Raw genomic sequence first — 13,801 nt, forward strand, 5'->3', positions numbered from 1 at the left:
GCACCTCCCAACAATGCAGCACTCCTCCCCCAATACTGCATCTGAGTGTCATCTTAGACAATGTAATTCCAAGTCCCAATGTGGGGCTTGAACACACAATCTTCTGACTCAGAGGTGAGAGACCTATCATTGAGTCAGGTTGGCACACACCCAAAAAAACATTTGATCCATGTTATCCCATCTTTCACAAACCTTTCAGATGTCTTGTATTGACTGATTTTGAAATGGTATTGGGAGAAAGTTACTTGCACTTAAAATAATCCTTGCATTACAAGAACTTGCATTTATTTAGAGTGCTTCACAAGATTTATTTGCTCCCTTTCAGAAGAGAGCAGTGAGCCATGTTGGGGAAATAATGAAAAGTTGAGGGAAAGCAAGTTATTTCACACTCAAGGAATAAAAAGAAGGGCATGAAAATGTGATGGCATGCTCAGGGACAGTTGGCCACATACTCTACTGTACCATTTTTCAGTACTAACACATTAGAAAATTGGTATGAAAGGGGAACTGAATCTACGAGTGTATCTACAAAATATTCTTGTTTTATGCTTATTATTTGAAATACAGATTTACCACTGATTTTTGGAGACCATGACTTCTCCAGAGTATGTAGTTTGAGCATCAATTTCGGAGTACATCCATCCAATGGTTTAATGTTTTTACTAAGCAGTCTGTTACACAATGGAGTGGTGAATTGCAGGTCTCTGGCATTCTTCACTTGTTGAGCTACTGAACTCCACACCATCTTTGTGTAAAGTTATCGAATGAAGGCCAGGAGCTAATGACCATATCTCTGATGATGTTAATCCAGCTGCAGCCCTTTTCCTCCCAGATCATATCATCAGCACTCGATCTTTAAACTGTTGTATATTTATTTTATCAACAGATGCAGGCCTGTTCTTTTTATTTCCTTCTTTGCCTCTCTGATCTGATCTGACCTCCAAAATAACTCTGGCATTCAATTGCAACAGTAACTAGAGGCAGCATTGAAGCAAATAAGTTCAAACTGAAGGTCTCTATGGATGAATCATCAACAGTGAAAACAAGAGATTATAGTGCTGATATTAGTGCAATTTGTATTACTGTACTTGGTTTATGACCACTCTGGATTTACATTTGTTTGTCCTGGATTTTTTCACTTAAATTGCACTGCAGGCTTTATAGATAATGCCAGTTTTATACTTTTATGAAAGGCTCATTGCAAACGGAGGTTCAAAACTTGAGCACAATAAATATCTTACCTCAATAGTACCTGACTGTGATTGGGGAAAAATTGTGACCCTGAAATCTTGCTTTGTTACTAGCATAAATAATAAGATCTGTTATTCATGTTTGTGTGAACTTGTTCTAAAAATCTTTTTATAGATTGCTGAATTTCACTAGACTGGCTTTGGATTGAAGTTGCAATACAATTTACATTTCTATAGCACCTTTCTATTTGGGAGGGTGTCTCAAAGTGCTTGTCACTCCTGGCTGGGCACCCAGGCTTTACCTTTTCTGGAACAATAAAAGGAATACAATTTTTTAAAAAATCTTTCTTTGGAGAGAAAAGGAAAACTAATTCGCTTGGGGCTGAACTAGGTCTGAGGTGATGGACTTGGTCTGCAGTCATTTGAGGTGAAAATGTGTTCTGAATTCTGAAATCTGGAATTCTCTCCCCGAAAAGGCTGTGGATGCTGGATCCATTCACATCTTCAAGGCTGAGATAGATAGATATTTGTTAGGTCAGGATATTAAGGGAGATGGGGCAAGGGCAGGAAACTAGACTTGAGGTACAGAACAGACATGATCGTATAGAATGGTGGAACAGGCTCGAGGGGCTGAATGGCCTACTCCTGTTTCTATGTTTCTAACTCTGGAAGCTAAAACCCAAATAGGTTGGGTGGTCATAGCTGGTTATTGACTACTTGTTCAAATATACTGCTCCGTGTTTAAGAATGCCATGCAGACTTTTAATAGCTGGCATAGTGAATTAGACTTGAACCAGGGTTTCTAGTGAATTTCTGTTACTTATGGAATTTTTAGTGAACAAGTCTGGTTGTATTGTGAACAGGTTTCAGCATTGGGTGTTGATAGAGCATACCCACCATAGGTTGTGTACTCCAGACTTGCAGAATGTGAACTTTTAGTTTTAACTTGCTTTTTTGAACTGTATACTGTGCTATAACCGGCTTGTTCCAAGACATAGTTACAGATGAGTGAACTCTCCACACAGAATTTATTTATTTGCTTGTAACATAGGGCCAAGGTTTTGACAGGCGACTAGTGTTCCTGAATAGCATGCAGTAGAGTATTAAGATCCACCACGTGCACCTTTTGACAACGTATTAGGCACTATCTATAATACTGATAATAATAATAATCCTTGCATTATGCATGATGTTAATGTCAGCCAATTTTTTCTCAGAATAGCTTTGCGTGTACATTAACAAATATTTCCATATTTTCCACATCTGTGTCTTTGACGTCGTGGTTTATTTGCCAGCTAGAAGAACTAGAATCAAGGCATTAACCTGCATATTCACTGCATGCTTTATTCAGATTATATAGCAGCTTTATTTTAATTGTTTTTTTTGACTACTCTCAAAAGATTACAGCATAAATGAAATGAATGTAGAAACTGAGACCAAAAAAGCATTCACTTTGCTATGGAAAGATTAATGGCACAAATTTGGTTTGTGTGTTGAAAGTTCTTGCCCTTTTTTTTCAAAAGTGCTTGTGTACCATTTATTATTCCAGAGTGTGCAGCTTTGAAACTGTCTGCAAATCTAGGTTAATAATAATAATAATCCTTGCATTTGATGTAGCGTTTTTCACGTCTCAAAGTGCTTCACAGAATACGTTGTAAAGTGAATTGACCATATATTTTGTGGATGAAATACGGCAGCCAATTGCACACAGCAGTGTCCCACAAACAGTCGTAGATTGAGGGAACAAATTATTATTTTTTTTCTTGAGGGATTTAATAGTGGAGTACGGAAACTTGCCCAAGGTTTCACCCTGCCGGGAATCGAACCCAGGTCTCTCGCTTGCCAGGCGAGTGCTCTAACCACTGAGCTACAGGACTCCACAAAGGTTGCAGATGTCATGAGATAATGCCCCTTTTACTGTAAATTCCCTCTTCTTTGAGGGGGAGGCTATCCCTGTTTAGTGAATATGTACCCTGATGAGCAGGTTGTGATAACTCATGCATGGAAAGTCTAGTTTAAATCTCCAGTCCACTGGGTCTCTTTCAATGCTTTAACAGATTAGATCACATATTCAATCTTCACTCAAGTTAATTGATCTCAGCTTGTACTATATTTAGCCTCAACGCTGCAGTTTATGGATGGGAAAATCAGCTAGGATTCCTGATCATTATTCAGTCACCTCTATTGGAGACACATGTGTGTAAAGCAGGTGAACACAGGCTCAGGTTCAGCTGTGATGTTAAAAAATGTGTCAAAGCTCATGCCTTAGGACAGGTGAAGTATTAAAATGTGTGTGCCAAATAGTTTTAGGAGAGAAGCGAAGGTGGATGAGAGAAAATTGATGTAGGTATATTGCCAAACGTTTATTAATCTAACAAAATAGCTTTTTAATTTGTGTCTCCTTGCCTTACACTGTAATTTTTCTGGCATTCACTTCAGCCTCCTGAGTAAGACAGATATAATGCCAGATATTTCACCAAAAGTTGTAAATGTCTGTCCTCTGTTCCTTCGACACTCATTGTCTTTTTGGAAATGAGGAAGCGCATAACTGTCTGGGTTCCCTATAATTATGTTAAAATTCCTCCTTGGGTTTGTACCAAATGTTAACAAGCAATTTCCTCTTAACATTGTTCTTTTAAATTCCGACTTTGAATCGTTTAGCTGTAAAATGGTTGCATTTTAATACTACTGATAATATTTTTATTTTCTTTCTGATAGTGTTTATCTTATAGTTTAATCTCCCGTGTTCTCCCTCAAGAAGGCCCTAAAGCTCTGTTCCAGATAATAATCCTAGTAATCCTTGCATTTGGTGTAGCACCTTTCATGTCAGGAGGACGCCTCAAAGTGCTTCACGGGATTCACTGGGAAGTGGAGTTGCCGTGTGTTTGTCGATGAATGCAGCAGCCCAAATGCACAGTAATGTCTCACAAACAACCATGAACAAATTACCATTTTTTTCTGGGGAATTGTTAGCCAGGATACCGGGAGAAACTCCTTTCGCTTTTTGAATAATGCCATAGAATCTTTTAACATCCATTTGACCAGGCAGACGGAGCCTCAGGTTTACGACTCACCCGAAGACATCCGCACCTCTGATAATGCGAAACGTTCCCCATCCAACCCTACATTAGAGTCATCTTAGACAATGTGATTTCAAGTACTGATGTGGCAACGTGAACCCTCAACCATCTGACTTGAAGCCAAGAGTTCCACCAACTGAGGTTGGCTTCCACCGCCATAGATGCAGATTGATTGAGATGTTTAATGGATAAATATTTACAAAGTAAGAACATTAAGGGATGAGAAGAAAAGGCAGGGAAATTGGATTTAAAAGTCTATTGTGATCAAATAAAATGGTGAACAGGTTCCATGGACTGAATGGTCACATTGACTTTTGCTCAGAATTTCCCTTACTTCCTTATGGCCTCTTGTTTTACCCCGTGCAGTGTTTAGATGTTTGTGATTTATTGCAGAATTTGCCCTTCCATAGAATGTCTGAAACATCTACATTAATCAAAAAATAAGTCTTTCAACAGTCTACAAATAAAAGAATTTTCGTAGAAACCTCTGGTGAAGCATATTTACATTTAGCATAATATTTATCTTTTTAAAAAAATAATTACAATAACATTTCCATGTATGCATCTGCTTCATACTAAAGGCATTTTGACCGCAATCTGTAACTTTCTCTCTTTGAACACCTTTAGTGAGGTGGGCCCTTGCTGACATCTTTAATAAATTTCTTGCAGTTACTGTTAAATCTGATGGACTATAAAGTGGAATTGGGACTGATGTCATGACTATTTCAGACAACAGGACACTGCCAAAGCTGCTGAAGAGAATACTTTGTCACCCTTTCCTCACTTTATAACTCATTTTGAGCTGTGCATCACTCACAAATGTGTTCACAATCCAGTGATTCCCTAAGGTAAAAATAGGAAGCTAAGCAACAAAGTAAAACTGACCCACACCCATCTATTGTCTTTAATAATGATCATACCATGTTAGTTCTGGAGCCAAAAATAAACTATATCCGCCTTATTTTATTGCTAACTGTTCTTTTAACCCTTACCAGGTTCCCCAATGTTTTCATTGATAAAGGCATTTCCCAATGCAGCGTTGAAGCAAGTACACAAAGATGCAGGTTCAAATTCCTAGTGTCATCAGTAGGGGAGGTACAATTACTCTCAGCAATACTGAGTCAGAGAAAGAGGAGATCAGCCAGGTTACATATTCTTATCACTGTCGAGTCTTGAAGAGATGACTCAGCGAGGTGTATAACATTTAAATGGAATTGAAAAAGTAAACACGAAACAATAATTTAGAGTTCACAACTGCAATGGAACAAGAAGGGGCAGTTTTAGTGTTACAAAGTGCAATTCTAGGAAACAAACCAGTAAATATTTCTTTACCCAGAGTGTAATTAATGACTGGAACAGGTTTTCAGGAAGCATGGTTGAGGCTGGTAGTCTTTTTTTAACAAAAAGCTTAATACTTGAAATAGACGCATCACAATGATTGGTTGAAGTAGACACATCTAAAGGGTGGATGGGTGTTCTGGAAGAATGAGTTCAAATAGCCGAAAGACCTTATTCAGCCAAACTAATCCTTGTGATAATTGTCTACTTCAAGTGAGGACAGAATTAAAACTCAGTGTAGTGACTGTATTTTGTAGGCAAACCCAGCAGTCAGTGTGTGCAGAGCAGTGTCCTACAAACAGCCATGAAGTGGCTCAAAAGCGAATATGTGAGATTGGGGAAAATTGTATTTGAAAATGAGCCTGATCAGACCAATTTTATTGTCTTATGTACACTCAATGTCCTGTTTACTGCATAAATAACGTAAGCTTACCTGTGGATAAATGTAATTTTGTATATTTTGAAATTTCCAAAAGAAACTCTGTATTAAAGAAAGTTACTTGAGTGGTGGTACTGTTCTAAACACTGATTTCAGTTTTTCTCTAGCAATCTACAGAATGTTATTGACATTCTGTAACAACCAAACAGCCTCTAGTCCTTGAGGCTTTGATTGCTTAAGCAGATCCCAGCATTGGTCTGACATGAGGTTTACCAGGGTATGGCTGAATGGAAACAAGAAGTAATACTGAGAGACAATTAATAAACATGAGATAACATTAATTCGAGGCTTTCAAAGGTGATTGACAGTAACATAACATAACATGTAGGAGCAGGAGTAGGCCATTCGGCCCTTCGAGCCTGCCCCACCATTCAATCATGGCTGATCTTCTAATCTAATTCCAGCTAATAACCTGACCCTGCCTTATCCCCATATCCCTTAATCCCTTTTGCAATAAGAAATCTATCTCAGTCTTGAATATGTTCAAGGACTGAGGGTCAACAGCCCTTTGGGGTAGTGAGTTCCATACATTCACCACCCTTTGAGTGAAGACGTTCTTCCTCAACTCAGTGCGAAAGGGCTGGCCTCTGATTTTAAGGTTGTGACCCCTGGTTTTAGTTTCTCCAACCAGGGAAACAATCTCCCACTATCTACTCTATCATGCCCTTTGATGATCTTATAGGTTTCTATAAGATCCCCTCTAATTCTTCTATATTCTAGAGAATATAGGCCCAAATTGGTCAGCCTATCCTCGTAACTCATCCCCTTCATCCCTGGCACTAACCTAGTAAATCTACGCTGCACCCCCTCCAAGGCAAGTACATCCTTCCTTAAATGAGGAGACCAAAACTGGACACAGTATTCCAGGTGTGGTCTCACCAGGGCCCTATACAGTTGCAGCAAGACTTCCCTATTCTTATACTCTAATCCTTTCATAATGAATGCTAACATACCGTTCGCCTTCCTAATTGTTGCTGCACCTGCAGACTAACTTTCTGTGATTGGTGTACAAGGACACCCAAGTCCCTCTGGACGCTAACACATTCCAATCTCTCCCCTTCTAAAAAATAACCCGCTCTACTGTTTTTGCTACCTAGGTGGATGACTTCGCACTTCCCTACATTATACTTCATCTGCCACCTACCTGCCCAATCACCTAACCTATCTATGTCTCGCTGCATTTTTTTAATGTCGTCCTCTGTGTTGACACTTCCTCCTAGTTTTGTGTCATCCGTGAATTTAGATATATTAACTTCGATGTCCTCATCTAGATCGTTGATGTAGATGGTAAATAGCTGAGGCCCAAGGACTGATCCTTGTGGCACTCCACTAGTCACATCCCGCCAATCTGAAAAGGACCCGTTTATCCCTACTCTTTGTTTCCTACCCGTTAACCATTCCCCAATCCACGTTAATATGCTCCCCCCAATTCCATGGGCCCTTATCTTTTGGACTAACCTTTTATGCGGCACCTTATCGAATGCCTTCTGGAAGTCCAAATAGACCACATCCACTGATTCACCCTTATCTAGTTTACTGGAAATATCCTCAAAAAACTCTATGAGATTTGTCAAACATGACTTCCCTTTTGTAAAGCCATGTTGACTTGGCCTAATTATATTGTGCTCCCTAAATACCGCACTACCACATCCTTAATCAACGATTCTAAAATTTTTCCTATCACTGATGTGAGACTAACTGGCCTATAGTTCCCCATCTTTTCCTTTCCACCTTTTTTAAATAGTGGTGTGACATTTGCGATCTTCCAATCCATGGGGACTGTTCCAGAATCCAAGGAATTTTGGAAGATCAGACATAAGGCCTCCACTATCTCATAAGCTACCTCTTTTAAAACCCTGGGATGCAAGCCATCCGGACCAGGGGATTTGTCACTTTTTAGTGCTAACAGTTTCCCTAGCACCAATTCTCTACTAATGAAAATTTCCCTAAGTTGCTCCCTGTCCTTATCCCTTGGTGCATCTCTATTGTTGGCAGACTTGTTGTGTCTTCTAGGGTGAAGACAGATGCAAAGTACCCATTTAGGGACTCTGCCATGTCCTTATCCCCCATTACAACTTCTCCCATCTCTGACTGAAGTGGACCTACATTTACCCTCACTGGCCTATTCCTCTTAATATATTTGTAAAAACTTTTACAATCAGACTTAATGTTCCTAGCTAGCTTACCCTCAAACTCCTTTTTCTCGCTTTTAATGAGTTTTTTTAGTTTTATTTTGCTTGTTTCTAAAACTCTCCCAATCTTCAGATTTGCTGCTTTTCTTGGCAGTTTTATAAGCCTTTTCTTTTAATTTGATGCTTTCCCTAACTGCTCTAGTTAGCCACGGATGAATTGCTTTGTATTTGTTTGCCAAAGCCTGCACTAAAATTGGTTGGAACTTATTTAGATTTTTCTTCCTTATGTTTTCCAAAATCAAAAATCTTTTGTGGTTTGTAAACTTGAATAATTGAAAAGAAATGTACGATGGTTTGATTCTCATGGGTTAAAGCACTTTTGACTGCCTAAGTTTTCATATCCCAGTTAAACAACAGGTTGCCAAGTAATGGAGCTGTATGTCAAGTGTACATGATTGTATGTTGCAAGATCACAAGAATTTTTTTTTAGAATGACATTGTTACCCTTAATGGGAATCCAGCTCGCCTCACTTTTAAGATCTCCATGTTTATTTTTTTGAAATCTGACTGGTGCAGTTGGTGTTGTTGCAGTACTGTGCACAGCTTCTGAAACGGAATTAAGTTGTGAATGAGCTAACAAACCAGGCAGTGATCAAAACGCTGGCCTGGTTGAATCGGTATTGCTCCTCTCCTTCAAGGAGGTGAGCGTTCAGCTGCCAGTAGCTATGTCCTCTGGAATACTTTTCCAACTTTTGAAAAACACATTCTCTTCGACTTTGCTTTTGGTTAACATTCTTAAATCTCCTTTTCCCTGCTCAGTGGCCTCCCCTTGTTTTTGAGACATTCGCCCTATGTGAAAGGTGCACAAGTTGTTGAAAACTTGACTGTGTAAATAATTCTGCCACTGTTGTCTGATGAAACATTGTAGCTCCTTTGACTCCCTCTCCATTCATATTTAAAGCAATATTTTGGACGCATGATACTCTATGCTTAAACATTATAACAATAGCAATAACTTATCTCCATTTTGTTTGCAGGCTAGACCGAAGGATATTGAACCAATAGACTACGAGAATGTCCTTTTACAGAAGAAGACACAGATCATCAGTGATCCTTTGCGGGACATGCTACTTTTTCCTCCTGAAGATTTCCAAGTGAGTAATGTTGGATATTTCAAATTTATGGTAGGCTATAAAATGTAAGGTTTGCTAAATTGTATTTAAACTGAAAAACAACTGTTTGAATGTTATGCTTCAAGTGTGTTGTGTAGTTCAATAAATGTTCAACATCATTACACTTTTATAACAATCCTTGAACTTTTGCATGATTGGGCCGTCCCCAATTTTTGACCAAGTTCAGATAATTTATCACAGATTATTAGGAAAGCAAATATGGCTCCTACACCCCTCCCTCTCTCTCCCCACCTCATGTCTTAGTGGTTAAGTACACTGTGTGATATGGCAATGATGCACACAGACTAAGAAGATTGAGGTTCAATCTCTGGTCCACTCTGTATTAATGTATCAGCCAGGACATTGGAGACACAACAGCTAGCCGAAGTATCTCAAGGATTACATCCAGGGGAGGATAACATTTTCTGGGTTTCATTTTTTTCAACAAACTTGCTGTAAATGCACATCTGAAGATCTTGGAGGAGGACGGGTTTGGATTTGGCTAAGCTAACTTTTATGATCAAATTACTAGTGAATACAAACTGTGTGGACTCTCATGTTAGGTAAGGCCTCTCGGTCAAAGTAGTGGAGAACTATCAATCTTAAGAAGTGGTTGGGCAGAGGGGGCTAAGAGCAAAAATAAAGGTTGGCGATGACGAGCATTTTAAAAAGATACAGGATGCCATACACATTGTGTATAATAAATGCCTAGAATTATTTAAGATTCTGATTCATTTGGCTGGCATTTATACATCCATCAAACTTTGCACGCTCTTATTTAAAATGTGCTCTGAATTACCAGATTGAATTACAGCTTTGTAAATTACTCTTATGCATCTATTCTAATACAATCCTTGAAAGATGGGTGGGACGGAGGAACAGATTTGATGAAGGATTTACTGAGCATGTCCTTTCTTGACTGCAGTATAATAGATTGTTGTTTTGGAAAGGGTAGATTATACAGAAATACCTTTTGATCTGATTGTGTATGCTGCAGGATAGAAATCTGAATCTTCCAGGCTAATTTAAAAATTTCCTTGAAGTTCTAAGAAAATGAGGAGAAACAAATAAAATGTTCAGCCAGTACGCACTTGGCATTTGTTCAGAAAAAAAGCGAAAACAGTCTAGATAAGTAAATTTACAAATCTTATTTTTCTCTCTCCAGTGTGAAGCAAAGCTGCTTGTTGCTAGCTTTCATAGCCTGCATGATCACTTGAAAATTGCAAAAATTGCATTAGTAAGTGAGTGAAGCCATGGCTTTGGTCTGGACCCAAACAGCTGTTTGTTTTATACCTTGAAAGAAATACCAAGAACAAGGCTTGGCAGCATCATTTACCAACCCACCCCCAACTTTGCATTAAACTCTGCATCCGCTCATTGACCAAGACCATATTCTACCTCTGGAATTTTGTCTGCTTACATGTCTGCAAAAGCTTAATGTGTGCTTGCTTTTGTCACCTCAATGCTGTTCTTTCCCAGCACACTCCTCGCCACTTCCATAATTTCAATTCATCCACAATTATGCAGTCTGCATTTTCAACTGCACCATCACCCCATCCTTGCAAGGATCTATTGCTCTTTGGTCTCTGGAGGATCAATTTCATCATGAAGTGATCTTGCATTAACTCTGATCTAAATGTGCATTTGAAGATCACTGCTTGTATATAAATCAGTTGTCAGATGACGCTGCATCAACATTTATTTAGCCAGGATCATACACTGCCATAGAATCCTGTTAAACATGGGTTCACCTGTAGTAGATTTTGAAATGCTGATGGAATTGCCTGGCTTTTGCACACATGTGCCTTGTTGAACGTGCGGATCTGGTGGCTGATCATTGTGTTGGGGGGGTGGGGCGGGAGGAATTCTCTGTTGAGGGGGGAGGAAATCAACTCTGATTTCCTCTCTTCCCCCCCACCCCCGGGTGGAAAAGCTTCCTCTTATATTCTAGTAATAGCACCCTCCTATACTTCAAAAGCTTCTCTCAGAACTTTATTTCAGGGTCTATACACGTGATTCACTTAAGCAACTTGTTTCCTAAGAACTAGCAACAACAAGTTGCAGTTGCATATTGCCTTTCATGTCAGAGGATATCCCAAGGCACTGACATTGTGATTATGCCCATAAATTCCTTTGAGGGAATTAAAAGTAAACTCCTGGTAACTCAACCCTCTTAACTATTCACTATCACTTAAGTCATCATTGCTGTCAATATCCTGGCCTCATTTATTTATGTATTTATACACATGCCTCACTTGCCACTCAAGATAACTTGTCACTGAGCCCTTTTCCCTTGAGTGACGAGTTATCAGTTTACTGCAGTAAGGTGCTTGAACCAGAGTATTAAAGGCAGCGAGAATGAGATTATACTACATGATTCATGGAAACAAAATACACATCCAGTACAATAAAAGTTTACATTTATATAGTGTTCTTCACGTCCCAATCCTGGCTTGGCAACTGAGCTGAGGGTGGCAGCTAAGGTGGATGGGGAAGGGAAAGATGACCAAAAGTGTTGTCAAAATGGTCTGAATGGCCTGTTTCTGTGGTGTGTCAGTCTATGATTCTATGTAGCACTTTCCTGTTAACCGGAACTCGACTTTCAAGACTTAACGACATGCTCTTTAATGATTCATATGTTATCACATAGTGTTTGGCAATGCACCCAATCTCTGTCGGGAGACCAAAGTTTTATTATCTGTCCTCAGAGGTGAAAAATATTCTTATCTTTAGAATTGCTTTATTTAAAGATGCATTGTGCTATACAGAATTTCAAATCTGCCATGCATTTAAGGATCCTTTCTTTGATCTCAAACCATAATGTGAGGTACAAACTAACTTCCACCTAAGATGGAGAACTATTGTTTTTGTATTTTGCTTCGTTTAAAACAATGTTTATACCCTGAATCTTAGCTGCCCAAGATGTGAAACGTGATCAATATCAAGGGCAACCTGACAACACAAATACATCACTTCATATTTCTGAATGCAGTTTTCATATTTGTGTGTATCTCTCTCCTTCACAAGTACACCAGGTACACTCACAGAAATGTTTACACAACTGCTGTTCTGGACTGATATTTTTCTTATATTCAGTTGACTGGATCGTGTCAATTTTAAACCATCATGTTTGACTGGCGTAGTCCCAACAAAGTGAAAAATAACCCTTGGAATTAAGAGCTCTTGAACCATGAACTGATCCTTTGTAATTTGAATTTTGATGCGTTTTTACTAGTGTGAGCCAGTCATTCTTGCACTACTGCAGAAGAGTTGGGTTTTTTATTTGTGCTAGGTAAACTGCATATTCATGGAGCTGGCTGCTCAGTGTTCCTGTTATGGCTTAGATACTGATTGTCAAGAAGAACTTTTAACAATTAAATCAAGGTGTGGCAATAAATCCCAACAGAAAACCATCTTAAAGGTATTTAAGATTACATTGACTCTTGAATGCAATGGTGCTGTGGTCTTTGGAATATAGCATTTACTTTACTGCAGGCTTGGAGAATCCAGTCAAGCCGCATAGTTACAGAATCAAGTCATTCCTACTGGGTGGTTTTGGTAGTCTGGTTTCTGAGCCAGGGAGATCTGCAGTACTCCATGCTCTGTTGACAAACTGACTAGCCTGGCTTGTTGGCAGGACTCACAGACCCGGTGAGTACAGGGATTCTTCCTACTTGAATCCTGTTAACCCTGCAAACCAGAGTGCTATTAGGTAAGGTGGTCCCACCTGGAGAAGCAGCAGGAAACTTACGAGACCGGATCGGATGATTTTAGCTGGTTGTTAAATTCTAGCAGTACCCCAACACACATACTAGGATTCATAAGCCCTGGTTATTGCCAACCTGCAACTAACACTCTCTAAGAATAGCTAAGTATCCCTGATCCCTGAGGGGGTGTGGAGGGGGGTATGTGAAGAGAATTTTTTTTAATGACAAATGTCTGTTTTGTATCGGTTGACGTCAAATACATTTAAAAAAAAGATTTTCATGAAATAATTTTTAAAAAAATTTTGCGAAAGAAAACTGTTTATAATGACGCATAGATATGTTGAAGTCCCAATACTTCCATCATCAATGGCTGTGCCTTCAGCCACTACGCCCTGAAACTCTGGAATTCTCTCCCTCAATCCCTCCGCCTTGGCCCTCCCTCACCACCTTCAAATCCTGCCTAAAGACCTTCCTTTTTGTTCGTGCTTAGGGTCACTTCTCCCCCTGGCTCGTGGTCAGACTCTGCCCCTGTGAAGCGCTTGGGGACGCTACCCCATGTGAAGGGCGCTAGATAAATTCAAGTTGTTACCTTTGGTTTGGATACTCTTCAGATTGTCAATGGGTTCCCACGTGTGTCAGCTGACCTAAAAAATATTCTTAATGTGACATTTCAAAATCCCTTCAGATTTCAAACATACATATATCATGTCAACTGGGTCAAAATATAAGTGTAGAGCAGTGCT

At 39.3% G+C, this 13,801-nt stretch overlaps 1 protein-coding gene and 1 non-coding gene across 2 annotated transcripts in view; one reads left to right on the forward strand and one right to left on the reverse strand.

Moving 5' to 3' along the window:
• dock9b (dedicator of cytokinesis 9b) overlaps positions 1-13,801 on the forward strand; it is a 148,008-nt gene that overhangs the window by 17,250 nt on the left and 116,957 nt on the right. Inside the window, exon 2 of the mRNA XM_042334262.1 lies at positions 9,217-9,333. Coding sequence (XP_042190196.1) covers positions 9,217-9,333 — 117 coding nt within the window. The remainder of the gene's footprint in view (positions 1-9,216; positions 9,334-13,801) is intronic.
• Positions 2,996-3,067, reverse strand: trnaa-ggc. The gene has a single exon. It is a non-coding gene; the product is annotated as a tRNA-Ala (tRNA).

This window comes from Callorhinchus milii, unplaced genomic scaffold (assembly GCF_018977255.1).
Source record: "Callorhinchus milii isolate IMCB2004 unplaced genomic scaffold, IMCB_Cmil_1.0 Scaffold4, whole genome shotgun sequence".
Classification (NCBI taxonomy): Eukaryota; Metazoa; Chordata; class Chondrichthyes; order Chimaeriformes; family Callorhinchidae; genus Callorhinchus; species Callorhinchus milii.